The sequence below is a fragment of the Plectropomus leopardus genome, chromosome 21 (assembly GCF_008729295.1).
Source record: "Plectropomus leopardus isolate mb chromosome 21, YSFRI_Pleo_2.0, whole genome shotgun sequence".
In the NCBI taxonomy this organism is placed as follows: domain Eukaryota; kingdom Metazoa; phylum Chordata; class Actinopteri; order Perciformes; family Serranidae; genus Plectropomus; species Plectropomus leopardus.
Window position 1 is genome coordinate 21,425,257 of NC_056483.1, and position 26,304 is coordinate 21,451,560.

General features: G+C 41.1%; 1 protein-coding gene across 1 annotated transcript in view; it reads right to left on the reverse strand.

Annotated features, from left to right (window-relative positions):
- The window catches only part of gfod1 (glucose-fructose oxidoreductase domain containing 1), a 39,884-nt gene extending 16,244 nt beyond the window's left edge, over positions 1-23,640 (reverse strand). The window contains exon 1 of the mRNA XM_042510785.1: positions 22,843-23,640. Coding sequence (XP_042366719.1) covers positions 22,843-23,095 — 253 coding nt within the window. The 5' untranslated portion in view covers positions 23,096-23,640. The remainder of the gene's footprint in view (positions 1-22,842) is intronic.
- Between the last annotated feature and the right edge of the window lie 2,664 nt (positions 23,641-26,304).

Here is a 26,304-nt window from a genome sequence, read left to right on the forward strand (position 1 = left end):
ATATTTAAAAATGATTTATTTTCAATAAATTTTTTTTCTTCACTACATGCAGTTGATTTTTTCTTTTTTTTGATGATCATAGCCTGGGATACGTCATTGATTTGCAGCAACACTGATTGTTACAGTGCAGCTGGTGGAAATAGCATGTAATTTCATCATATGACTAATATGGAAAAAAATGACAAAAGGTGGAAAAAGCCCAGAATGACCCAGAAATAATACAATGCATGTTTTTATGCTTTGATGGCTGTGAGATCAACAAATGCATTTTGAATGGGTTTCAATGGTGCATTTTTTGCACTTAACAGTATGAATGTAACAATTTTGGTTACACAGTGTGTTTTAGACTTACTGTAGGAACTGAGTTGGAAATTCACAGATTAAACAAAAATACACAATCTTGCCAAAATGTATGAAATATAAATGACAACAGCCAATATTCTAAAAAATATATATATATATAGAATGAAAAGCATGCCAAATGCGCCTAAAAGTTAATTGGTCCATTTTCATGTGAAAATTAACTTTTCTCTAACTGACTGACCAGTTTCCTAAAACCCTGAGAGGACCTCAACAACAACAGCGTCTGTATTATTTCATATAGACACAAGATGAGTTTGTGATGATGCTTGGAACAAACTTCATGTACACTACAAATACAGGCCTCTTACTACATTTTACCAAAAATACTTGCAATTGAAATTACAATTAAAATATTTGTTAGAAGAAGTAAATAGTTAATAGTAAGTAGTTCAGCCCTCCTTTAGAGCTATGAAAGACAAAGGTTTCACTGGTGTTGTGTGTTTCCTTTTGTCCCAATATAGCTCTGATCATACAGTCTTCAGTCTTTGGCAGAAAAGCAACCAAAATGGACTAGATCTAACACACTGATCTGACTGATAAAGCAACTGCACATTGCATTTAGGGTCTGTATTATCTGTGTACAGCAGGTCCATTAGTGCACGCAGCAGAACTATGAATGATGACAAGCATTAGTCTCACTCAGCTGGCTTTCCCCTTCAGCTAATGCCCTTGAGTTGCAAGGAGTTTAGCATTCCTAAATGTGTTTGAGTGCTGCCATTAACCCCTTCACCAGAGTGGCTTGCCTGCTACTATGGAGATGAATCGTAACCAGAAGAGTGGTTTTCAGCCATGTGCTTGCTAATGCACGCACTAAAAACACATGTTAATGATGGGTGTGCACTCGGCACGGCACTACGCCTGCAAAGTCACAAGTTACAGTAAGCTAAGCTAAGGCCAGATGAGCTTTCAAAAAACTCATGTATGACTTTCCACAGATTGATTTCAGAACACTTCCTCCACAAACTGTTGATGGATTTTAGGAAATGACTCAGTGACAACTCCCTGAAGTATCTTACACCCACTGACCCTTCTAACATTAGCAAAGCCATTTTTCAACTTTGAAAAAAACCTGCTCACACCCACTAACATTTGGCTATTCAATGTAATGGGAAAAGTAACAATCAGCATTCACACCCAGGGCAATTGACATGCGCTCATACAATTTTTTTTTGTTTTTGTTTTATAGGTCTCCAGCTATACTGCTGTGTGCCATTTACAAACCTGTTGGCTGGCCTGAACATTGACTGTGACACACCAAGAAACCCCACACACAGAAAATCATACTCATCTGTTGCAGAGCCGTGTGCGTGGCTCTGGTCTTCTGGCAATGGCAAAGGCATCTATAGCCTATTTTTTAGTGTTTAAAAAAAATTAGTAAATGCATTAGTTTTAATGGAAAAGAGGTATAACAGTGCAATAGACAGGCTACAGATTTTAGGTAGGTTTATCATTATGTCATGTAGAGTGTTGCTCTTTTTACACAGAGATTGAACTATAGGGCTCCTAAGTCCCATCTTTTTTGCCTCCTTTGCATTTTTTTTCATAGAACCAAACAATGGCGGCATCATTATGCTCCATTATGTAATTTCGGACAGTATGCCAGCATCGCAGAAGCAAAAGAGATGTGACAAGTGTGATGTTTTTTTTTGTTGTTTTTTTTTTAAAGATTTTTTTTGGGCGTTTTTGCCTTTAATTGATAGGTGTGAAATGGGGAGAGGGAGAGAGGGAATGACATGCAGCAAAGGGCCGAGGCCAGAATCAAACCCGGGGCCGCTGTGGCGAGGACACAGCCTCTATACATGGAGTGATGTTTAACACAATAGCGTTCGCCTCGAGTTTTACACATAATATGCATGTTGACAGTACGTTTTGTAAACAATATAAATGGCATTTACATGGCGATATCAATATCTATATTTATTTTTGACAAAATTGAATACATTTACACCCCCCTTCGCCAAAATCTGACTTGCTGCTCTTCTTTAAACTCACCTCATGCAAAGCTAAATGTGAGTGTGCTTGTGATCAGGCCTCCACCTACACCCCCAGTGGTCCTCTGGGGTCTAATTAAGAGCTGCGCTGAACAGCTACCCCTCCTTTCTAATCACTCCCATACACACGCAGCATCTTAATCAGCAAACTTCCCCTCGCAGCTCTAATGGTAACACATAGAACTGAGACAAATAAAACATGGCGGCCAAAGACTGAGCTGTCTGCCTCCGCACAAAGACTCAGACCCTCACTGTGCCATTTGCATTTTACTGTCAGAGCAGCCTTTATTTGCCTGTCAGGTACAGGTTGAGCAGAAGAGCCCGTGCAGACACACATCTTGTTTTTGTTCCCGTAATTGCCAAATTAAGGTGATTCAAAGGGCAGTCCAGCTCGTTTACATATGAATTGTTGGTTGCCGTGGGTTAAAAATTGCCCCTGTGCATGTGTCCCAATTCATTAATTAGCACCACAGAATAAATGTCAGACCATAACAAACTGCTTTGAACAAGGGGGAAATTGATAGAGCCCTGCAAAGTGTGAGCAATTCACCACAAGACTGCTCACAGGTCTGAGGAGAGCTGCAGTGAACAACACCAACTGAGACGGCCTGTGCTCATCAATTATATAAAGGTAAGTGATTCTTTGTCCCTTAGAAACTGCGCCGTGACTGCTCCTACTGTTCTGGTGACAGAGTTTGGCCACAGTAGGTTAGGTTAAAATTAGCAGTAAGGGAAGGCTATATAATAGATGACAGAATTTTGCATTTCTCCAAATTTGCAGCAAGCTTTGTGCTTGAGTGCTGCCATTAACCCCTTCACCAGAAGGGCCATTCTGTTTTCTATTTTTAATCATGAACCAACCCACATGCTTGAATGATCAACTTAAAGCTGGGGTAGGCTGCTTTTTTTGGGCTGTCATTGGGCAAAAAATCTGTAATAACCTTTCAGTATATTGTAATTCAAGCAGACTAGACTTCTGTACCTCTGCTTTGTTTTCAGGCTTGAAAAAATCTACAGATGAAAGACTTTTGGCCTATCACAGGTCATTTCAGAGAGAGGCTGTTCCTATTGGCCTTGCAGATGCAGACGCAGATGCAGATAAAGATGCACATGCATGTCCCAGATGCAAAATTCAACATGGTAAAACAACCACAATTTTTGGCTCTATAAACATTCGGAGAATGGTACAATGCAATGTTTCAGAAATGTTTTCAGTTTGCTTTTAGTTCCCAGAACGTTCTTCTTAAAGTCTGGGTAACATTCTCTCATCTTGTATCTTTGCACCTCATGTTCATTCATTAATTCTTTTGTTTTGCACTAGGAAAACAGTTTTGTTCCTATATGCACAGCTATGCACTGTATAGATGGATGTCTTTCTTATCTCTGATACTTGCACAGGTTACTGTTTGAAGTGCATGCATATGCCCATACTTGTCTGGTGGAAGGAGCTGAGGACAGAGAGGGGAGAGCTGCAGGAGGAGGGTGTATTTTCAAGTTCTGGCTTTGTTTTCTTCCCTTTTCAGAATACTGCCAGCTGCCAGTTTGCCATTCCCTTGACAAAAACTTGCATCTCCATACTGCATCATGTTTTCCATAATTCTCTATGTATCTGAATTCAGCAGCAATAAAGGAAAAAGGTGCACTTGATCTCAGTAAGAAAAGTCAGGCTTAGACAAACACGAGGTGAGCTTGACCCTCTTTTCTGGTAGCTTCTGCCATGAAGGGCATCTTTGTGTCAGACGAGGCTGTGATGGCAGGAGGCTCTGAATGCTAATGAGCAGCACAGAGCTAACAGTTACCGTCCACTTAAAAGTAATACACTCATTCCATACACACAGCTGTGAGCACTAATCTACACACTGCTCTTGTAAGGAGCACATGACTCGCTGCACGTGATCGTTCTTCAGTTAAGCTTATTACCTCGACACTATGTGCTGACACAAGAAGAAACAGAGCAATTCCACCTTTTGGTTTAGGATGCTAAGAAGATTCTCAGTAAGCAACACTGACATGAACAGGGGAGAATCACACTCGTGCCACGAGCTGACATAGTAATAAAAGACAGCGAGCGCTCATTAATAACCATCAATGTCCTGAGGCGCACCGGCAGCCGAGTGACTTCAGGCACAACTAATGGATAGAGACATCTTCACTGAATCTCATTCACCGCGGGGCGAGGACGCTCCTCCTGAACAGCTGTGTGCCAGAGAGGCTCCGCTATTATCCACCTCACCGCCAGCGCCGCTCTGCAGAGTGACGCAGACAGATGAACTCCCCTATTTAATTTGGTAAAAAGAGAGGAGGGGAGGAAAGAAAGGTCACCGATGCTTGGTTGAATCGGGATTGTTGTCATGGTGATGATGGACCCTGACACCGCTTGCTCTCTGTCTGCCGCAGAGGTCAAGAGAGAGAAAAAGCAGCAGAGGGGAAGGAGGGAATTGAGGAATTTGGAGGGCAGATTGATTTTGGAGACAGGATTTTTTCTTTTTTTTGCATTACATTTACTAATGTTATGTCTGAGATTATTTCCACTGGCCACCTACAAAAAGAGTTCTGTGGGATTAGATGGGGTTGGATTGAATAATAATAATAATAATTGAAATATAGTTTGAGTGGTGCAATTTTATTTGACCTATAAAATTTGAACTAACAAAGAGCTTGTACAACAAGAAGATCATAGAAAATTTTCAAAGGTATTCTTCGTAGTCATTGATATCATGGCTAAGAGGAAACAGTGTTTCCTGTCTCTAAAACCAATATTCGCTGGGAATGCCACGCGATCCAGTGTGACCACAGAGACATGACACATAACAGTCTGAAGGGCCTGCAGTCCGAGGCTCTGAATCACTAACACGAGACCGAGATCAACAATGACGTTACATAAATCAACCGAGATGACCTCCATTAACTATTGACACATTCCTGCCCTTTGAGACGGCGTGACCAGTTGAAATACTTCCTTTCATACCTTTTTTTGGCCATTTGTTTCCACCACAATTGGATTTGGCAGGCTGTCTCCTGGCTGCTTTGGGAGGATATAACTCACTTTGGCCGGCTAACAGCAGACGGGGCACCAATGCAATGATTCATTTATATGAAGCTCTCTTGGGGTGTGAGATAAACAAGGTGAAAAATGCTAAATGCTTCAGCAGTGACTGTGCAGGAAAAAAAACCCAAATACAGCAGAAAAAAAGATGGCTGCAGTCTGACTTGCTTCATTGTTTGCAGCTATCACTGACATATAACACATCTGTCATTCTCTCAGTAATAATGAGATCCTCTAAGGTTGTAACTGTCTGAATAGATTTGAATAGCCAAGTTTATTCAGTAAAGCCTATCTTCTCCTGTATGCAAAATCACCTATTTGCATGGTTCCATGTTGATCTAATACCGCTCATTATCATTCTGTGACAGAGAACAGTGAATCCCTGCCATATAAACTGACCTCAGCTTCATTTCTCGGCTTCTCATTATCATTTCTGCATGTTTATTTATGAGGAGTCATTTCAGATTTTCACTATAGTATTTCCTTGAGGTGCATATTTGCCCGCTCTCACATCATTCCTCCTAAACTCAACAAATTTGTCTCGAAATTGGAAATTTTGGCACCCTGCAGCATTGTGATGAGACTGGAGAGACCAGGCAGGTGCAGGTTTACTGTCTCTTTTAAGTGAATAATTTTAACATTTTGGGAAACATCCTTATCTGTTTTATCACCAGGCATTAAATTGGAAAATTGAAACCAATCAAGCTGGAGTCAGAGTCAGAAAATTATTAGCATAACTTAGCATAAAGATTGAAGCAGGAAGAAAATACTTCTAGCTTGGATCGATACAATACGATATGTTATGATACAATACAATACTTTGCACTTCAAAACAATACTTTACAATACCATACAATACCATACCATACAATACCTTATACATTCCGATATATAATTTCATACGATACGTTACGATACCATGCAATATGATACGATACGATACGATACTTTCTGATACAATATGATACGATTTTTTTGTCATGATACAATATGATATACTTTACTGTCCCCATAGGGAAATCGTTATGTGCTGTAACTATTTCTTGATTAACGACAGTTAATCCATGTTTGGGTTCCTGCCTGTACAAGCACAATGGTGCCATACCTTGGTGACGGTGCAACGTCACAGTGATGGCAAGACTTTGGGAAGTTGTGCACAATCACTCCCCCTTATTTAATATTTTTAAGTTTTTGTTTGTATATGGATTATACTAACATTATACAACATGTTAACTACTTTCAAATAGTTAAATTAATTGCAGTGGGTCCAAACCTTTTCTTTAGGATGTACCCCCACATCCCTATCAGATGAACTCAAGTCAACTCCAAAAATTGTTCATTTGAATTTATCATGAACTCGATATTAGACGAATCTACTTTTTTGTTCATTTTGGTCCAATAATACTGCTCTCATTAGCATCCCTTCTAGCAGCAATAGGCATCATAAACATGAGATCAACATTGATTTTCATTTTCTCAGAAAAAAACAAATGCTCATAACTGCTCCTTTAAAAAAAATAAAGATTATAATTTCGGTCGCTTCATGCACCTGCAGAAATGTACATAATTTTCTTCTTTTCTCAAACATCAGTTATCTCCACTGAGAGAGACACCTGTTGCCGTGCTGTTTGTCATCCTGGTTAAATCAATATGACTGTCTAACTGACAGGCTCGTTGAGTCAGTGGAAAACTGCAGGGGTATACTTAGCCCAATGCTACTGTATGAGTGAGTCATGCATAAGAACAAGCAGGACGCTCTTTGTGGCAAAAATAAGAACGATGGAAAAAGATATGAGCCATTCAGTAATATGAACCTGAAACCAAGCTGGTATTTTAGAAATGGAGAGATACAGCAGAGAGAAGGGTGTGGGTGTGTGTGTGTGTGTGTGTGTGTGTGTGTCCCTGCTCTGTCCATCTCTCCATCTCTGATTTGGCAGATTATGTTCCACATCTGTTGCACGTGAGCGCAGAGAGAAAGATAATGGTGAAACATGACATTTTGTTAGCGGGAAGCGACTGAGAAGAATCCTCAATGTCACACAAACACTATTTCCACCTACCGCATGCACAGCAGGAAGCAAGACACACTCCACTGCGGTGAAGATACCAAAATATCACTTCCTGTTGCAGCTGCTTGTCTTTAAAACTGTGTAATGCTTTAACCTGCAGTTTAAAACATTTCTATTAATGCACAAGTCATTCTCACATCCCATGCTAAATGTTTTTGCATGTCATTCTACAAAGCACTAATATCTGAAAGAATGAGCCCAAAACACACTGATGATGGTACATCAGAGGTCCTGACAGACAGTAGCATCGCCGCCCTGCTCTCAGATCTGCAGCTGCCTCTTGTCCTCAGTCCCAGATGACCAATTAAGAGACACAGACAGGCCTATTCCTGAACACTGGCACATAAAGGACATCTGAGCACTCCTATAATGGAACAGCCTCACCTTGGGAATACACAGGATAAACTGAGGACTGAAAATAAAGAGCCAGATAAAGTTCATGACACAGTGCTCCAGACTGTAGCACATTACAGAAAATGATCACAAGTGCGTGCAGGAGGAGAACAATACAGCACATGCTGCTGGTAGACACACAAAACATAATGTGTTTGTGCAAGATGGAAATATGTCACAAGTGATTTCCCAATACTGCAGCTGATTACGCAGGTATCTTTGTTTTGGCATGCCGCAGTCAGCTCGCTCACTCACACTCACACACACACACACACACACACACACAGAGTAAGTGGGTGTGTTTTAGCAGTCTCATCAGTAAAGTATTTAGGGGGAAAAGGAAGCAAGCATATAAGTTAATGCAGCTGCGTGTCGTAACATGATAAACAGAGGCAACAAAGCTGACCAAAACAAAAACTACTACTACCAAAAACACTCAAGCATTTGTCGCTATTATAGGCAATAATTCATCCATAAACTGTAAAGATGAATGTTTGTCTTTACTGTTAGGGCTGAATGATTACTCCAAATGACTAAATATGTATAAAAAAAATAGAACTACTGCCCCCGCGAACCAGTCAAGTTGAAGTTTCCATCCATGTCTTTGAAAACATGGATGCCTTACATCCATCTCCCTTCGGCAGCACAGAAGATCTATACAATCAGTACATTTTCAAGATGGACAGCCAAGTTTAGTCAGAAATTTGGTATCAGACCAAATATCTCCCCTTCTGTTCCTGAGTTATGACGCTGAGTAATGGCCAAAAATTGTTTTTGCAGGACATCATGATGTCACAGTTAAGCTGGCATTTGACCTTTTGCATACAACATGTACTCACTTCATCATTTTATCCAGTTAAACACATAATTAGCAAATGGATTCTTGATGTATGACCGAAAACATGTTTTGTCAGAATTACCCTTGACCACAAATTCTGATCACTTCATTGTTGAGTCCAAGTGGATGTGTCCAAAATTTGAGGAAACTTCCACAAGGCTTTTTTTTTTGTGAGCTAGTGCGTTCAGACAGGCGCAAAGTCACCATGACCTTGACCTCTGTTCACCAAAGTCTGGCCAGTTCATTGTTGAGTCCAAGTGGACGTTTATGCCAAATTTGAAGAAATTCCCTCAAGGTGTTATTGAGATATTACCCTCACAAGAATCAGACAGAAGAGGTCACAGTGACCATGACCTTTGACCTATGATCACCAATATCTAATCACTTCATTGTTGAGTCCAGGTGGACGTTTGTGCCAAATATGAAGAAATTTCCTCAAGGTGTCCTTGAGATATTGCGCTCATGAGAATGAGATGGATGGACAGACAATCCAAAAACATAATGCCACAGGTCATGGCTGTCGTGTGCACGGAAGCATCAAAATGTGAATCATGTGCAACTGTGTCCACGGTCACTAGATTTTTAAGCAAGTATGGGGCATTTTGGAGGACGTTGTGCTGGGACCACACATCATATTTTTGTCTTTTGAGATGGTCACTGTGTCAGATAAGGCCGTCACAGTCATAAATTCTTGCCGTGACTTGGCCTGAGGGATGTGTGCATGTAATCACAGTTTTAAGCAGTGAAGCCTGACACTCAGAGGTGAAGGGGAGCTCTGTCCTTTTCACTCCCGGCCTGTGCAAGGAGGGTGGGTATGTGGGTGAAAATGTGTCACAGACTCTGTGTAATGGTCCGGCCCTGTGGGTGATAGTCATGGTAACAGGTTGTTATGCTTTGCCAGCTTATAGTTGGGCACGGAAGAGCGCAATGTGCTCCCGTGGGTCAATGTCACAGACTACGTGGTAGATGTTGTCAAAATAGGCAGAGGGAAAAAAATTCTGACATATGCTGGTCTTTTTGTCAGGACAATGAGAGATGTGAAGGTTCTCTGTCACACTACACAGAACAAAACAACTGTCTCACAGTCTGATTTCAGCCATACACACCTAGGGATGGGGATAATTAATTTTAGTAAATATTGAAACCATTATGGAAACTCCTTAAATAGCTCTTATCCTGCCAATTTCAACTGGGATTTCAACATTGGATTACTATTTTAGCTACAAAGTTTGGGTGTGCTTACAACTGCTGCTGTGAGTGGATGATGATGATGAAGACTGAGCCAGCTGTGCAGCAGCAGCGGCTAATGGAGTTATGTGAGATTTTTCAACCCAAAAACAGTTGAAGGTTCTGCATTTAGGTTTAATTTGACGCACAATGTTGATATGCTTGGCCATGGAGGAGGCTGTGTTCCCCCCCTTGAAATTATTTTGCAACATAAATTGCATTTGCAAAAGTTGTTGAAATGTAAAGTTTCAATATACCCAATACAGTGCAAGAGTATCGGTAGTTTTCAGAAACATAAAATAACCACATTTATTATGGTGACTAGTTTAGTTAAACTTGTAAAATGTGATAATTGCCAACTAGATACAGGTTTTCACCATGAGGTTCAGATATGGTGGAAAATTTTTGATTACATAACAAATTATCAATTTTTTCAAGCTTTACACGTTTTAGGGCACCCTGGTGGCCTTAGCAATGTCCCCAGTTTAAGTCTGGCCTGGAGATGGTCAAAATAAAGGCAAAACTACAAAGAAAAAAGCTTGAATTTACAATAGCTGTGACCTCTATGTAAAATTTCAGCCTTTGAGGACAAAAACTGTGACCGCCAAAAGATGGGTAAGTTATTGTGGACCGACCAAAAGGAGCTATAGAGCTGCAGGTCGCAGCTAAAAATCAATCCACGTCTCACAGCTTAACGCAGGCACACAAAGCAGTCCATCCTCTGCTCAAATCTAATAACAGAGAAAAATCCTCATTAAGACTCCAGTCTAATAATGCAGAATTATTCATTAGTAAAAGCCTTCCTCCAATCCCATCCTTTAGATTAACTGGAAATAATTCCATACCAAAAGCTTGCCCCCTCTCTTGCCCCTGGATTTAATAACACAATGTGATTCCTCATCCAAAGCCTGCAGCCCGAGTTTACCGCCACACAGCAGTTCCTTATGGGTCCATGCAGAAGAAAAGCATCACTATGAAGGGGCGGGGACGGGGAGGTCTGCTACTTTCCCTGTTTTCTTCAGGAATGCTCACTTGTCAGCGCAGCGTGGCGGCGGGCTGAAAGAGCGTCCCCCATCCAGCCATTCATGTGACACACAAAGGCAATTTCACAGGAAGACAAGCTCCCTCTCCGCTTTTCTTCCTCGCTTCTCCTCGCCGTCTCCTCCTCACTCTCACATCCACTCAGTTATTCACACACACACGGTCATTAGCATACTAATGGACGACCAGGAGAACATGAACGTGAACCAGTGGGAAACTGGTGGTGAAAGGATGGAGCGGCGACACTGAGAGAAAAGGCCTGGGAATGGAAGCATACCTCTCTATCTCATTCTCTTGGCTGACTCCATCTGAAGGTGTTGGTTTGCCTCCAAACCGGCTCGGAAACACAGCTCGACCCAAAGACCCTAATCCATCAGACTGATGAATACAAAGGAAGTCACACTGAGGAAAATGGAGTTAATGCAGCCTTTCTCTCTGGGGTGGAAAGTCTTTACAAGCCAGGCCACATTAAGTCTGATAAATCATACTTTAATTGTAGTGAGTTCTTAAGGCTGTAACTAAATGTACCCAGGGTGACTCTAGAACTAATGATTGATGAAAAAAATAAATGCTATTTTAAAAGTTAAAAAGGGCGTAAATCCTTACTTTCTTGTCTAATCTTGCATGCTGCAAGAAAAACAAATAACTGCTGTCATGAGAAATTCCCACAGTCAAGCTAAGATGCTGTTCCCACAAAAATGTCCAAAAATGGTTTACCTTCTTTGAAAAATGAGGGGAACAAAATAGCTGCATTACTCTTTTTTTGTTGTTACTGTTACCATAAAAGGGAGAATGCAAATATAAATTGTTTGTTCAAAAACTGTAAATGTCCCTTTGATTTGCCCCCCCACCCAAAAAAAGAGAATATCTGATGTCAAACACTGCTGGCTGTAGTACAACTTTCTCATCCCTATTATCACACATAGTGTCTGTGGATTTTGGGTGTACTAGACCTTTAACAAAGTTGAGTGGGCTGCCAAAGACCTCATCACCGGTCAGAGGTGCAGTTGCATAAGAGCATCAGTGGTGGGAACATGTATTTATGATGACGCGTGCGTGCCCTTTGCAGTCAGGTTATAAATAGCTGCGCGCCTTTGGGTGGCCCTTTAGAGCAGGTGCCTGAGAGCTCATTACAGTGCGGCTGAACTGTCGCTGCCATTCAATGCACAGCGATAATAAAAAATCATGCAAACATCATATGCTGTTTACTCTCTCCCACATTAGCACTAAACTGGATGATGAGACACCTTAGTAAATCCCTTACAGTTGGTATATACACATGATACAGGGTTCATTTATGATATATCCTGCTCACTGCTGGACTCTATTCATGTGCTCATTTTTTTGCCATTAAGTGTCATTTAAAAACATAAAAATTAGTCCAATTAAGACCTAAACTGGGATGAAATTTGCTTTGGTAAAAATAAATATTTAGCTGGTCATAAGTACCAGTGATGGCCCACCCGATGTGGACATGTGACAGTTCATCACAGGAGGTAATCACTGGGGGTCATAACCTAATTTAAAGTTTCCATGACGCCCCAGTTGGTGATATAAACTCACAGTGAGAAAGTGCTGCTGTTAATCACCCTCACAGCGTTTGACATGTTGATCCATTATTTCAGCCTCATCTCATGAATGCTGCCACTACCTTCATTAGATTCTTTGATGTTATCTGCTGTGTAAAATTAAGTTAGGCGTAAAGAAGTTAGCTGGGAAATATTGTGTTACGGCCAGTCTGGAGGCACTTTAAGAAACACTCCATGATTGTTTATTCCAGCAGCATTCTGGTTATTTTTCAGAACACAGACAATGAGCCGGTAAGGGTTTAGGGGGCAATGTGTGTCACCATCACAAAATACGGTTATGTGGTATAATATGCCACATTTTCCAAAAAAAAATTATGTATAGACTCATACAGAAGTAATTCATACAAACACATGACTTATGACCAACTACATGAGTGTTGTTTTTGGGACATTTTTAGGCACAGGGTGCAAGTAAGGGTCACAACTTCATGAAAAAGATAGCAATATGGTGCCAGACCATATGCAACACACATCCAAAGAGAAGCTACCAAAACTGCAGACATTTCACCAAAAACACGCAAATATTTCAAGGCGAAACACTTATTTGGGTTTGGCTTTCACTTTTGCTCGTGACACTGTTTACAACATACCTTACAATTCCTGCTGTATACCTTTGAACCCCGTATTAACTAATTTTCTGGACACTTGAGGCAGAGCAAAAAGCTGAAGAGACAACAGATCACAAGTTTATACTGTAAAATTGCAAAAAGTTAAATGTATTTACACATCCCACAGACAGCTCAAATTAGTCATGTTTTTTTGTGGTTGTAAGTCTAACATTCACTCTTTTTTTGCTCTGTTTGGTCTCCACTGACTCCTAAGGGAAATATCTGACTCTTTATCTGCTAAATGCTCCAAAAATTGATTTGTTAGCTTTAAAGGTCTAGTGTGTGAGTGTATGATTTAGTGGCATCTAGAGGTTGCAGTCTGCAACCAATTGAAACTTCTGCTGAGTGCCAACCATGTAGGAGAACTACAGTGGCCAATGTGAAAACGCAAATGGCCCTATTTAGAGCCAGTGTTTGATTTGTCCGTTCTGGGCTACTGTAGTAACAACACGGCGGACTCTGTGGGAGAGGAGCGAGTTTCAAGTTCAAGTTCGAGGTTTATTTGTCTCATGCACGAGCACACAAGTAGAAAGCACAGTGAATTGCTTATGACCACTTCAAAACACAACGATCCTTATTTTCAGGTGATTATGAGAACACTAATGATAACATAGTTATATTATGTTCCATTTCTGCCAATATATCTCCCTAAATCCTACACACTGGACCTTTAAGGGTACGTGTGAAAATGGTATGAAGCAATGGAGGCTGGATGATTACTCAAACTACCCTTCTCCTTTAATTCAAAATATCATTGGAGTGGGATGAGTATTATATATTAGATGCTATTCTTAGACAGGACATTCTGGTTCAATGTGCGAGGACGAGCAGCTCAGCACACGCTGACCTGATACCTGATCTATCACACATCAGACAGCGATCACAAGCAGTTTGGATATACTTTAAAAAGCTCTTTGATTTCACTGCATGTGTTTGTGTGTGTGTGGTCTGAATAGACTCAGCCATATCGCTAAACAAATAAGCTCATTATGAGTAATCAGAGCAATGATTTTGAGGTCGACAACAGATAAAATATTCAGTTTCCTGGTCAGTAGTGGTGTGATCAGCCATTTTTGCAGTATGCTGTGTTGCTTGACCTTTTAAACTACCATGTGGTTTGTGTTACATTTTGACGTGATGTGATGACAGAATCAGTTCCGTTTCACAACGTGATAAATTATGGAACAAAGCGATGGAGGGGATTTTTACACAAATGTCAAGAAGTGCCGTTAACTGCTATAAAAAGATACCCCTCCATGCCTGTGGCTCATCACTGTAGAGTTCTCCCAGGGGGTCACACAGAGCTGAGGTCTCCTCTCTCACCACTTCCTCCTCCCACCATCAAAACAAAACAGCACAAAGGGACAGAAAGTGCACCTGAAACTGTTGCTCGTGTAGCATTTCACTTCAGCTCTCAGATTCCCTCTCAGCATCTGGCCCACATACACACACACACACACTGCTGCTCCAGACACACACAGCAGCAGTAATATCATGAAAAATGAACAAAATAAGAGCACAATCTGCACTGCTAAACTGAATATTCTTCCTTTTTTTGCAGTTTTTTGGTCTCTTAAAGATAATTCTTAGTTTAATAGATAAATATTAATAAACATACTTGATGAGAGTTTAGATGTAATCTTTTGAAATATTTGCAACCAAGAGTATCAAACAGGTTTTAGCTACCTAAAATACACCTTCTCTTTATTTTCATCAGTATTTTGATCAAACAAAGTCAAATAACTTTTTTTTCTAAAGCTTTCGAGCATATCTTATGGTCTTCCTCAGCATTATTTACTTTCATGTTATTCTCGAGTATATTTTCAGTATTGCGAGACAAGCTGATTAACTCTTTTCCAGGGTTTCTCACACATTCATTTATTTGTGGCAGCCTGCCACGTTTAAAACATCTGTCCTCACAAATAGATTTTCTATTTTTGGAGCTGGACCATCTATTACGAGTGCTGTTGAGATATATATTTACAGCACCACACTCTCGGCACGCAGAGTGTACTCACACGGAGCAGCGCAATGTCAGGTGCATATAAAGTGAAACTTGACTGTTCACTCTGCTTGGTCTAAAAGTTTGCATTCACCTCTTAGGTGGCAGCTGCTCCTCTCATCTATTGATATGATCAGCTCTGATCAGTTATTAACAAGTGATAACAGACCTGCAAAAACCTAAGAATTTTGAGCTTTACAACAAAAATTAATTTGGTTCACAACTTGAAAAGTTGGCTTCAAACTGAAATGTAAAAAAAGTAGGTTTTTGCAAACTGTTGGCGTGTCACATTCTACAAGCTGGAAAGAGTCTTGCACATAATGGTGTTCCAAGCCTTCTTCATCATTAACCCTTCGAAACCTGAGCAAATTGGCTTGGTTTTGTTCAAAAACATGGGAAAGAAGGAACTGAGCATCTTAACAATGAATAGGCCCAAATTTAGCAAGAAACTAGTATAAACTCACAAGAAATTGACCTGAAAAAAGCAAAAAACAAGATGTGAAAATTACCTTAAGAAAATGCAAAAAATTATTTTTTGCATGTAACATATATTTCTGCAAAGTTGCTTATTGTCTTTTTCCTATGTTTTCAAAAGAAATCAAACTGATTATCTCAAGTTGCAAAGGTTTAAATGCATGCAAAAGCCATCTGAACACAACACAACAAAAGTGGTGTTTTTCCAGCTGTTGTTAATAGCTGGTTCATGCTGGTTTCTTGGATAAAACCAAATATCTGTAATAACAGCAGAAAAGCTCTCAGGTAATCAATGCAATCTTCCATCTTGCTACGACTGTTCACTTATGGTGTGCCTTGTGCAACACCCTCTGTTGCTGACACATCCTTCATTACAATGATTCTTATCAAAACTGATGAAAATGCAAGCTGGTTCGTTAGATAGTACCAAGGTTCAAAGAGACAGAACCGGTTACAGAACCAGAGCTGATTTGATGGAATCTGATGATAGTACTGTGGCATAACAGCTAAATGCTTTAGATATATGTTTATAGTGTAACACCTGAGATCATTTTCACAGCTGTTAAAATTATGCCAAAAAGGAGAAACAATACTGTAAACCTATATGACAGGAAACTGGGGCACCAGCCTTCTTATTTTACACAGTTTCTGTTTCTTGCAGGCCTATTGTATATTTTTACACCCCTTGATCCCAAAAAGAAACTGCAGCTCTGAAAACATTACAGAGCTACTGCTTTAACAGACAGTAAAATGCAGATACTATCTAATTCTGTGGAAAAACTTACAGTCTGCTGCACTTAAATGCATCGTATGTGAGTCTCACACATACAGCAGCTAGTCTGAACTCCTCAGGCTGCAGTATATTGGAAATGCTAATGTATTCAAATTGATCGGGAAAAAAAACAGACCAAAGAAGCTTCAATCTCCTCTGGTTTCAAAAAAATCACACTTTCACAAGCTGGTGGCCAAGAAATCCTTCAGGCTCACACGAGTCTGTCTTTAAAGCAGAATGGTGTGTGCATGGTTGTGTGTGTGTGTGTGTGTGTGTGTGTAGGAGCCAATAGTGTGAGTTCCCCTCTTCCCTTCCCAACACACCACGAAAGCCTGAGTGACATCAGACGCCTCAGGAATGCCGTAGTAGCAAGAAAGAGAAAGGAGGCAGAACAAAGTGAAAGAGATCCCTCTGGAAGGAGAGATGCGGCTCGACGAGACGGACTGGTTTGCTGCATGGAGGGGACGAGCTTTCTCTGGTCAAACCTGAACAACACGTGGAGTATGTTGTTGACTCTCACCAGTGTTTTTCCACCTTCCTGTTTCCCTACGGTAAATGTTAGCATTTAGTTTGCTTGGAAAAATGTCATTCTCGTACATTGCACCTTATACATGGAATAATCTGCAAAAGAACTTAAACTCTTCCACCATTACAGCTGTTCAAATGCCTTATTTCAGATCTGGTTTTAATTGAGTGTAAATGTTTTTAATTATACATATTCACCATTACATGTTTGTTGTCCTCTATTTGTATTTTTAGCTATGTGCCCCAAGGATGGCCAGTCAGATTCCACCCATCTGGCCGAATGTGTAAACCAAGTCATCAAGTCATCATATGTTTGACCATTTCTTTTGCTTTATGTTTGTCATTGTCTATAAATATTACTTTTTTGTCTGTGTGCTTGGTAGTATAATCATTTCTCTATTTTCTGTTTTACGTGTTTGAAATAAATCGAATCAAATTAAAACAACATGTCATACAGGTAAAATTTCAAATGTTAGCCCAGACTGTTAAATGCGTCAACCACTAAATTTAACAGGCTTATATTTGGGACAGGGCTTTTAATTCCTTTCACACAAAACTGTTGCTCAGCAAAGATGGTAATGCAATCAAATTGTTTATTTAAACTCTTTTTTGCGTCCAATGCTAAACATGTCAGCTGCATGTCCACGTCGACAACAGTTTAAACATTCATATTTGTACGTGTGATCCAAGCAGCTAACTAACTTGAGACAGGCCTTTAGTTGTCAAAATTTGTAGCCACACCAGGCTGATAAAAGGGACTGGGCATTTAATTGAGATGGGCTTATATTTGAAGTTTTATGGCACATCATATAGTCTAGAAATAAGCCAGATGACACTGGTTTACCTTGTTGTAATAGCTGCTGAAGACATCCCAAATAAATTGAGACATTTCACTTAAGAGGTATAAATAGCACTGACTTTAAGACAGACAACATACTCATTGTGACACTACAGGGTGTGTAAAACCAACATGACTAAAAGACAGAAAATAACACAATTACTAACCGCCCTCAGAGCCAAAGTTCACATTGTGATCGCACTTATCAACTGTGCTCATGAGGTAAGCAATAAGGCAGCCGGAGCCAGATTACTATCAGCTCACACACCCCGACAGAAGAGGAAGTTAGCTTTGCTCTGTCACCCAGCTGGCCGCTCCACTCACTGACCACACACTGGGCACATAACACTTCCCTGGAGCTGTCATGCATTATAGTGATGCAATACAGACATTTTGACTGACGTATCATGGGGATTTCAGTCGTCTGACAGATGACTTTCATTTCACAAAATGACAGAATGTGTCTTTTTTCTGTGGAATGGTTTGATTTTTATAACATTGTCACTGAGAGGTTAGTATCTTTTTAAAGGTAGAAAATATCACACGTTGTTTTCTCCTGTAAAAACTATGTATCTCTAATACATCAACAATTCAGATATTCATGAGCTGTGGTTTCATGTCTTTTTGTCTGATATACCCCAACATCTCCATCAGAGGAGGACAGGTACCGCTTCACAGCAGCTTAGCCTTACACCAATCGAGTCCTATTTTATGTATCTATTAAAGGTCCCCTGTATAGGATTTAGAGACACCTATTGGCCAAAATGTATATACTATTCATAAATATGTTTACATTAGCTAATAATCACCTGAAAATAAGAACTGTGTTTTTGTTACCTTAGAATGAGCCATTAATATCTACATACAGGGCGGGTCCTATATCACTGTGTCCACCATGTTGTTTCTACAGTAGCCCAGAATGGACACACCAAACACCGTCTCTAAGAAGCTTCATTTTCATTTTCCTGTTGGCCTCCATAGTTCTCCTACATGCTTTGCACACAGGAAGAGTTTCATTTCTACAATGTCACAACTAGATGTCACTAAAACCTACACACCAGACCATTAAATATATACCCACATTTTTTCCCTCCAGATTGAGCTACTGCGCAATCTTCACATGCACCATGCCCTGTTCTCCAGTATTTCAGTATTTAATCATTATACCACTGGAACAATTAGCTGAGGTCATTTATCTCTGATTCCAGTTACTATAATGAGAGGATTTGCTGATTTCCTCTAATATCATCGTAATTTGAACAGCTTTGAGTTTCCTGCTGTTGGTCGGACAAAACAAGTAATTTAACCCTTTCAAAAAACATGAGAAGAAGGCAAGGAGCATCGAAAGAAATGGGCCAAAAATTAGCAGAAAATTAACATTAAAAAAATAACAAAAAAAAAACAAAACAGAAATGACTCAGAAAAAGTGCTTATATTATTTTTTAACAATTTTATGTTATTATGATAATGATAAATATATTTTTTCCTTTTTTTATCTAGTTGCTAATTGCCTTTTTCACCATGTTTCTGAAAGAAATTGCACCGATTTACTCAGGGTTCAAAGTTTTTAATAGTTGTGAAAGGCAACACACGGAAAGTGATGTTGCTTCAAGTTTCAAAGGGTTAAAGACACATACTAAGGCTTTGGAAACTGTGATGGACTATTTTCAATTTTGGATTGATCAAAAAATCAACAGATTGATCTATATTTAAAACAATCATGAACCCAACAGGACCGATATTACCATAAATACTGACAACAATAAATACTTTTAATGGTCTATCAGCTGGTGAAGCAGCCTCACAGATAATTACATAATAAACTACAATTCTGACTTGGTCTGCTAATTTAATCAGGTTCAACCGAATTTGCAAACAGTGTTTTCTGTTTGTCATCCAACAGAATGCAAATAGGATTGGACCCAGGCTGAGGGAGAGAGGTGGGTGGGAAGGAACAGGCGGCGCTCGCACAATGAAGCCGTGTGAGGAAACGAGCCCAGAGGAAAGACAGAAAGAATGGTCAATGACGAGTTTGCAGTGGCTGGTGAGCAGGTTGAGTCAAGTTCACTGGGACATGATTAGTGATTCTGACGCAGGATCAGCTGGCTTGTGCAACTTTCACATGGGGTTACATTTGGCCTCCGCGAGCATCGACACAAGTGTGAATGGAGACTGGATGAAAAAAGAGATTTATCAACAAGAAAGTTTGTGTTTGCATGTACAGTATTGACATTAGTGCGATCATGATATAAACAAACAGTGTCTGCTGTACTTCAGGCCCATCCCTCTTGTTGGCTCACAGTGCCACTCCACAGATTCACTGAAGCCAGCGAACAAACAGAAGCAGCAGTGTAAGAATGAATGGAGCCACAGAGGGCTTATCTTGATGATGGGATGCAAAGGCAGAAGTGACATGTTTACATTAGGAGCCACAGGCCACTTTATGGATACTTTTTCCAACCATGCTAATATGTGTAAACCCTTTAGAAACCAACCCAATCGGTAGAAAAAAAGGCTGGCATCCATCTGTTTCAAACCACAGATATGTTACAAGGTTATGGTTAGGAAAAGATCATGTTTGGGCTTAAAAAACATGGTTTTGTGGACACAATCATGGCTGGAGAAGCTGTCTATGTCTGAAAAACAACCACTTTTCATGACATTATCCCTGCTGGAAACACAGCGATGTCTTGCACAAAACACCTGCTTTTTGTGCACAATCCTCACTGGAAATGCTGCGTTGCCTTGGTAAAAACAACCAACAAAATATGACCCTTTTAATCCAAACTCCACATGCTGATTATGAGGACAACCTGCAATTTATGACAGTAAAAAACATCTTGTGGTTTGCATCAAAAAGTCTGGTGACCCACCATGATAACATTCAGTTAAAGTAAAAGGCAGCATGCGAAGAACACATCAGCTGAGTCCAATCACAGAAGATATTCTGAGTCCCTCTGCAGCTCACACAGCTCCTCCCTCCATCTCCCTCACACACACACACACACACACACACACACACACACACACACAGTGCTCATGCAGGCACTACTGTTGCTGACAGGCCTAGGTGATCCCCAGAGGTGTGACGACTGATGTGGTAGAAATTGACAGGAGGAGCATCACTTCTATAGCCACAGAATCACAGCAGCCTTGCTCATTAACCACACAGTCATTTATCCCGTCACTTGTTTGGATCATAGTCTCTGCAGTACAATATATATAAAAATATATAAATATATATATATATATATAAGAACGCCACAGAAAAACCCCAGGGTGTTGTTAAGAGAATGTTCTCACTTCAACAAGATCTTTTATGAAAATTCGATGCATCAAGGCTACTCCTGTTCATTTTCCGATGTTTGAATTACTAACAGCAGATGTTGCACTACAGATGTTAGAGATGTGGAGTGAATCTATCACTGAGCTTTCAGGTTTGTTCTTGACCTTGGAAACAGCAGTTGATTCATTTATTGTGGCAACCTGCCACGATGAAAACATCTGCTGCCACAAATACAGCGCTGTTAAAATATGCATATTGTATGGTGGTTTTAAAGTTTGAACTTCAAAGTTTGAAGTTTTACCTTCAGTGTGACAGCGGAATTCACATAATGTAGTAAACACGCTAACAGCGTAAACAGACCCTCCACATTTAGAGGGAACGCAGAATGATTAAAACACACACACAGAAACAAAAAAACCCCTTAACATTGCTGTCAAACTTTACCCCGTCATCAGCTACCACCACACATACACTCTTATTCTGGGAGAAGCACTGCATCATCAGCAGATGGAGTTGGCGAGTAGACATGGGATTGCAGATGTTCAAATTTCCATTTTTTTACCATCTAATGAAGATCGTGTGTCGTTATTGAAATCCGCAGAACAACTACAGAGATTTAATTGGGTTTGGGACATTGTTTGACATCACCTAAGGCTCTGGATAATTGTGAGAAATCATAAAACTTCTCAGATAAATCAGTTATAAAAAAATCATCTTGCAGCCCGACCTTACTGCCCTCCTTTGTAGAAGATCCGACATGACTCCAGGTATAACCCTCTTCTTCCTCCCTGGATGCTCGGCATCTTTAGACTCATTTGTTTTTCAGTCACAAACCTGACCTATTAGAGCTCCCTGCCAGCTGAGCTCTGCTGCCAAACTGTGGGGTAAATAAAGCCTGTGTGGAGTCCAGCTCTGTGGTCCTTGCCTCCATTCTTTCACAGCTCCCGAGCGCGATCTCCAAAATAAGCTGCATTGCTCCAGATTTAAACTAGAACAACCTCTCTTTGTGTGTGTCTCTTTTGCTGCACTCAGGCCTCCTCTGTGTCTGCCAGTTTCACTGACACAGGTTAAGTTTGGTGTTTAACCAAGGCCTTTGTTTCACGGGGAGTCCCCTAACCCACATCCAGCACTGCTGAGGGTTTGTTTCCTTAGTGACAACACTGAAGACTACCAGGTTTATACATCACAGAGGACATGTCTCAGTGCCCACACAGAGACTGTAGCACAAACTACATCCTGTCAGACAAGGTCACACATTTTAAAGCTGAGCACATGCAGTCAATGATTAAGTCTTGCATCTATAGCTACACCAAACACTGCTGCACCTGCACACACGTCAAGGGTCTTGCTCAAGAGCACTTCAGCACCAACCCTGCCTCCACCTCAAGGCCAGCAGCCTCTGACAAGAGGGCAGCTTCATCAATAAAGGAGGTGATGTTATGAAGAATATGTAATGCATCAGTCTGCACTCATCCCACCTCTGATCTAAAAGCAGTGGTTCCTAACTTTCTCTTTTGTGGGGACCTTGAACTTATGACTAAGGACAAATCTGGACCCACTGACTGGACCTGCTGGGAACAAATGATCTAAACTCTTACCTCACTGGACTAAAGTCTGATCCACTACAGGACAATAAACCTACAAAGTTGACACGTGAATGTATCAGTGGCCTGGCGTAATGTCTGTCAGCTCGCCACCCATCACCACCACCCCCCACCACAGCAGGGCCGCAGCATCCCTCCCGCCCAGCAGCAGCAGCAGCAGCAGCAGCAGGACTCACCCAGTGTTTTGACTGCGATCTGTCGCGTCAGAGGCGGCGGCAGGTTGATGCAGACCAGATCCACATCCTGATGCAGCAGCACGTCGTCGATCCGGTTGGTGTAAAACGGTACGTTCATCTCCTTGGCCAGCTCCTCCGCCTCCTCCTGCGTCCGGCCCCACAGCGCTTTAACGGCGAAGCCCTCGTTCTTGAGCAGCGGGATGATCACCCTGGCGGTCAGGCTGGTGCCGAACACGCCGACCCCTGGAAGCATGGCTCGGGTTTATGTGTCCTATCAAGTCCTCTCTGTACTCTGTTTGTTTCTACAGCTCCGGATGACGCCAGACCTGCTGCTGCTGCAGCAGCGGCGGCTGAACGGGAGGGAAGCGGCGGCTGGGACCGTCAGGTTGGCCATCCACCTGCAGTCAAACACCCGCTGAGCTGCATTTCCCCGGCGCCCCGGCTCTGCTATTCGGCATGTAATATCGTTACCTCACCCGTAAAATAATCCAAAAACAGATGGAGAACCGGGCACTGCTTCCTTGTCGTTAAAAAGAACAATTTAAATGCACCATTCCGGTCTGTACCTCGTCCACGTTTGACAGCGAGCAGCGCACTGACTGCGCCAAGTGAAGGGCATGTCACCTCCTCCCTGGCTCCGTAATTCCTCCTCCTGCTGGAGCCTCCCTTCACATACCGCGACACGGAGTCAACGAGAGCTGGAGAGGAGCTTTATCTGCCGGCATACTGACTAAAACACGGCCGTCGACGTGTGTCTCTTTCCGGAGGACCCGCAGCAGCAGCGGCAACAGCAGCTACTCCGCTGAAGGCGGCGACTGATGTTGCAGCTTCAGAGGCGCGCGGTCAAATCACACACAATGTCAGGAAGTGCCACTGGTAGAGGATTTTCAAAGTAAAAGCTTTATTGATAATATTTGTCACCATTGTAGCTTTTGTGTGGAGTATATATATCGAATGTTTTAAGTGCACTGTTCGTTTCTCTTGCATTAGTTATCATAGTCTCTGAAATTATTATTAGAAGACAATAACATCATGCTAAGACCAAATGATTATTTTGGTAATATGGTAAAAAAAAAAAAAGTTATTGTCTTTTTACTGCCTGTTATTAATATCATTTTTGGTTCTGTATTTAGTCTTTAATTTATTTATCATTTTTGGTTATTTTTCTCATGTCCCACACTATTTAGGGATTACCTTGGCTTTTAGAACACAGAAAATGAATAAATAAATGATGACATAGGGAAGAAAAATAAGTAAGTAAGTAAAAATAAGTACAAATATTTTTATAGTGCTTTTCACAGACATAGACACGGGCAATACACAACATACAGAAATAAAAACATTGGTGATGAGGCGACTACCCAAGCCACTTAGTTAAATGTGCGAAACTGCTTGAAGAGTACATTTAAAGGAAAAAGAAGAAGTAAGAGAAAGAAGGAGGGGAAGAGGAAGACGGAAGAATTTATTAAACTGAATTTACAATTGATTACAGCAATATCATTAAAAATAGAAACAATAGTTGTGATATCAGCATTACAGTTTACAATTACGGTTTTATTTTAGCCCTGGACAATTTCCGGTCCTTTTCTGTCTGTCTTTGCATCAATTGACGCAGCTCTCACCGCGCTCCTCTCCCCAGTTTAACCCTTCAGCTGCCGGACAGAAATAATAAATATATCACTAAAACACCATTCGCCAGGTGAGGTTAAAGTGCACCTGCTGTACTTTATGTGATCTGTGTCTCATCATGTGAGTGATGTGAGAGAAACATCATGATATTCACAAGTGTACTCTTCTGAAATGTCTCAAAGTGAAAGTGACACCAGGCATGTTTTCTAAAGGTGTGCTGTCCTCTTTGTCTTATGGTCACTGAATGTATTTCTGCCTCACAGACCTCAGTCACAATTCTCCCAGGCTCCCATCACTTTAGCCTCCATCCTCCTCTGCTGTCCATCTTTACTTCGCACAGGGAGCTGAACCCTGAACCCCACAGCACCCTGCACCCTTCACGCTCCACAGAGCCGAGTAACTCAGCCTGACAGGATGCAACAAGACAGAAAGTGTCGACGGCAGAGACATGATATTCAGAGCTTTAAGATATGATGGAGCTGAGCTGCTTTGCATTCTGCAGCAGGATCAGAGGCCTTTGAAGTGCGGAGAGGATTTGAATCTCATCATGGTGGAGTCCACTGTGTGCTGCTGCTCATCCACACGTCATCTACTGCAGGCTTTTTGCAGTTTATGGAACATTTCTTTACAAGTTGTTTATTTCATTTTTTTCCTGTGTTTTTGAAAGAAATCAAATCAGTTTTCTCAAATTTCAGAGGTTTGAATGCTAGTGAAAGGCGTCTGAGTGCAGTACTCGAAAATGTCAGGGTTTTTTTTTTTATAACTAAAATATCACCTGCAAGCCTAAAACAAAACCTGCTCTGAGCCTAGCACAAAACATCCAGATAACAGCCTTTTACCTGGCAGGCCCTCTGCTGACCTGCAGCTGACAGGATTGATCAGCAAGGTTTCAATGGATGGAAAAAGCTGAATGTCATAGCTCCAATCAATATGGACACGAGAATAAAATATTAAACTGGAGTGCACACATCACTTAACTGCTATTTTTGTCCACAGCTATAGTGCTGCTGCTGAGAATCAATGAGAAAATGTCTTTGTGTCTTTCAGTCTTGGTCACAGATTTTTACAGGTTGAACATACATCAGGTCATGTTGTCAACATCCAGCATCCCCGATCGATTTGATCAACAATGCACAGAGCAAACAGGAGAGAGAGACACAGAACTTTGGACTGACAGATTGTGCAGAGAAAGTGGTGAAAGGCAGCTCAGAGGTCAAAGGTCAGACGAAGACAAAGCTCAGGGGTGTTCTTGTCAGTTTGGCAGAATGTGGCTGTGCATTTCTCTGCTCAAATCAAACAACCAGCAGCGGAGGCCTTTTGGAATATTTGGTAACAGGATTCATGTTCAGGTTGTTGTTGCATCAGTCAAAAAACTTCCTCCTTCAGTTACAGTGCTATAATTTACAGTCAGCCCAAGAGCAGCTATTAGCTTTTAAAAGAAGTCAATACTTTTTTCTGCACCGTACATAATAAATGCATAATGAAAATACAGACAGGCAAACTGATACAGTTTGTGAAGTCGGAACATGAAGCGCATCATGTCCCAGCTCCGGCTCCGGTCTGCTCGCCCTCTATTCATGGTCACGCTCTGATTGAATCAGATGTTGGTATGGTTTGTTTGTGTGAGACGGATCATGTGACCAGTCGGGGTCAAGCCTGTCTGCACTGGATAGCTGATTATCCAGTTAGATAGAAGGGGAGGTGCTGATGGGGCAGCAGAGGGGCTGCTGGGTGATAACCTGCACAGAGGGATGATGTGGGTGGACTGGTTCGGGCCAGTAAACAGCTCACTGTGGTGACAAATATTTGGACGTATCTGTGGACTTCATCTAA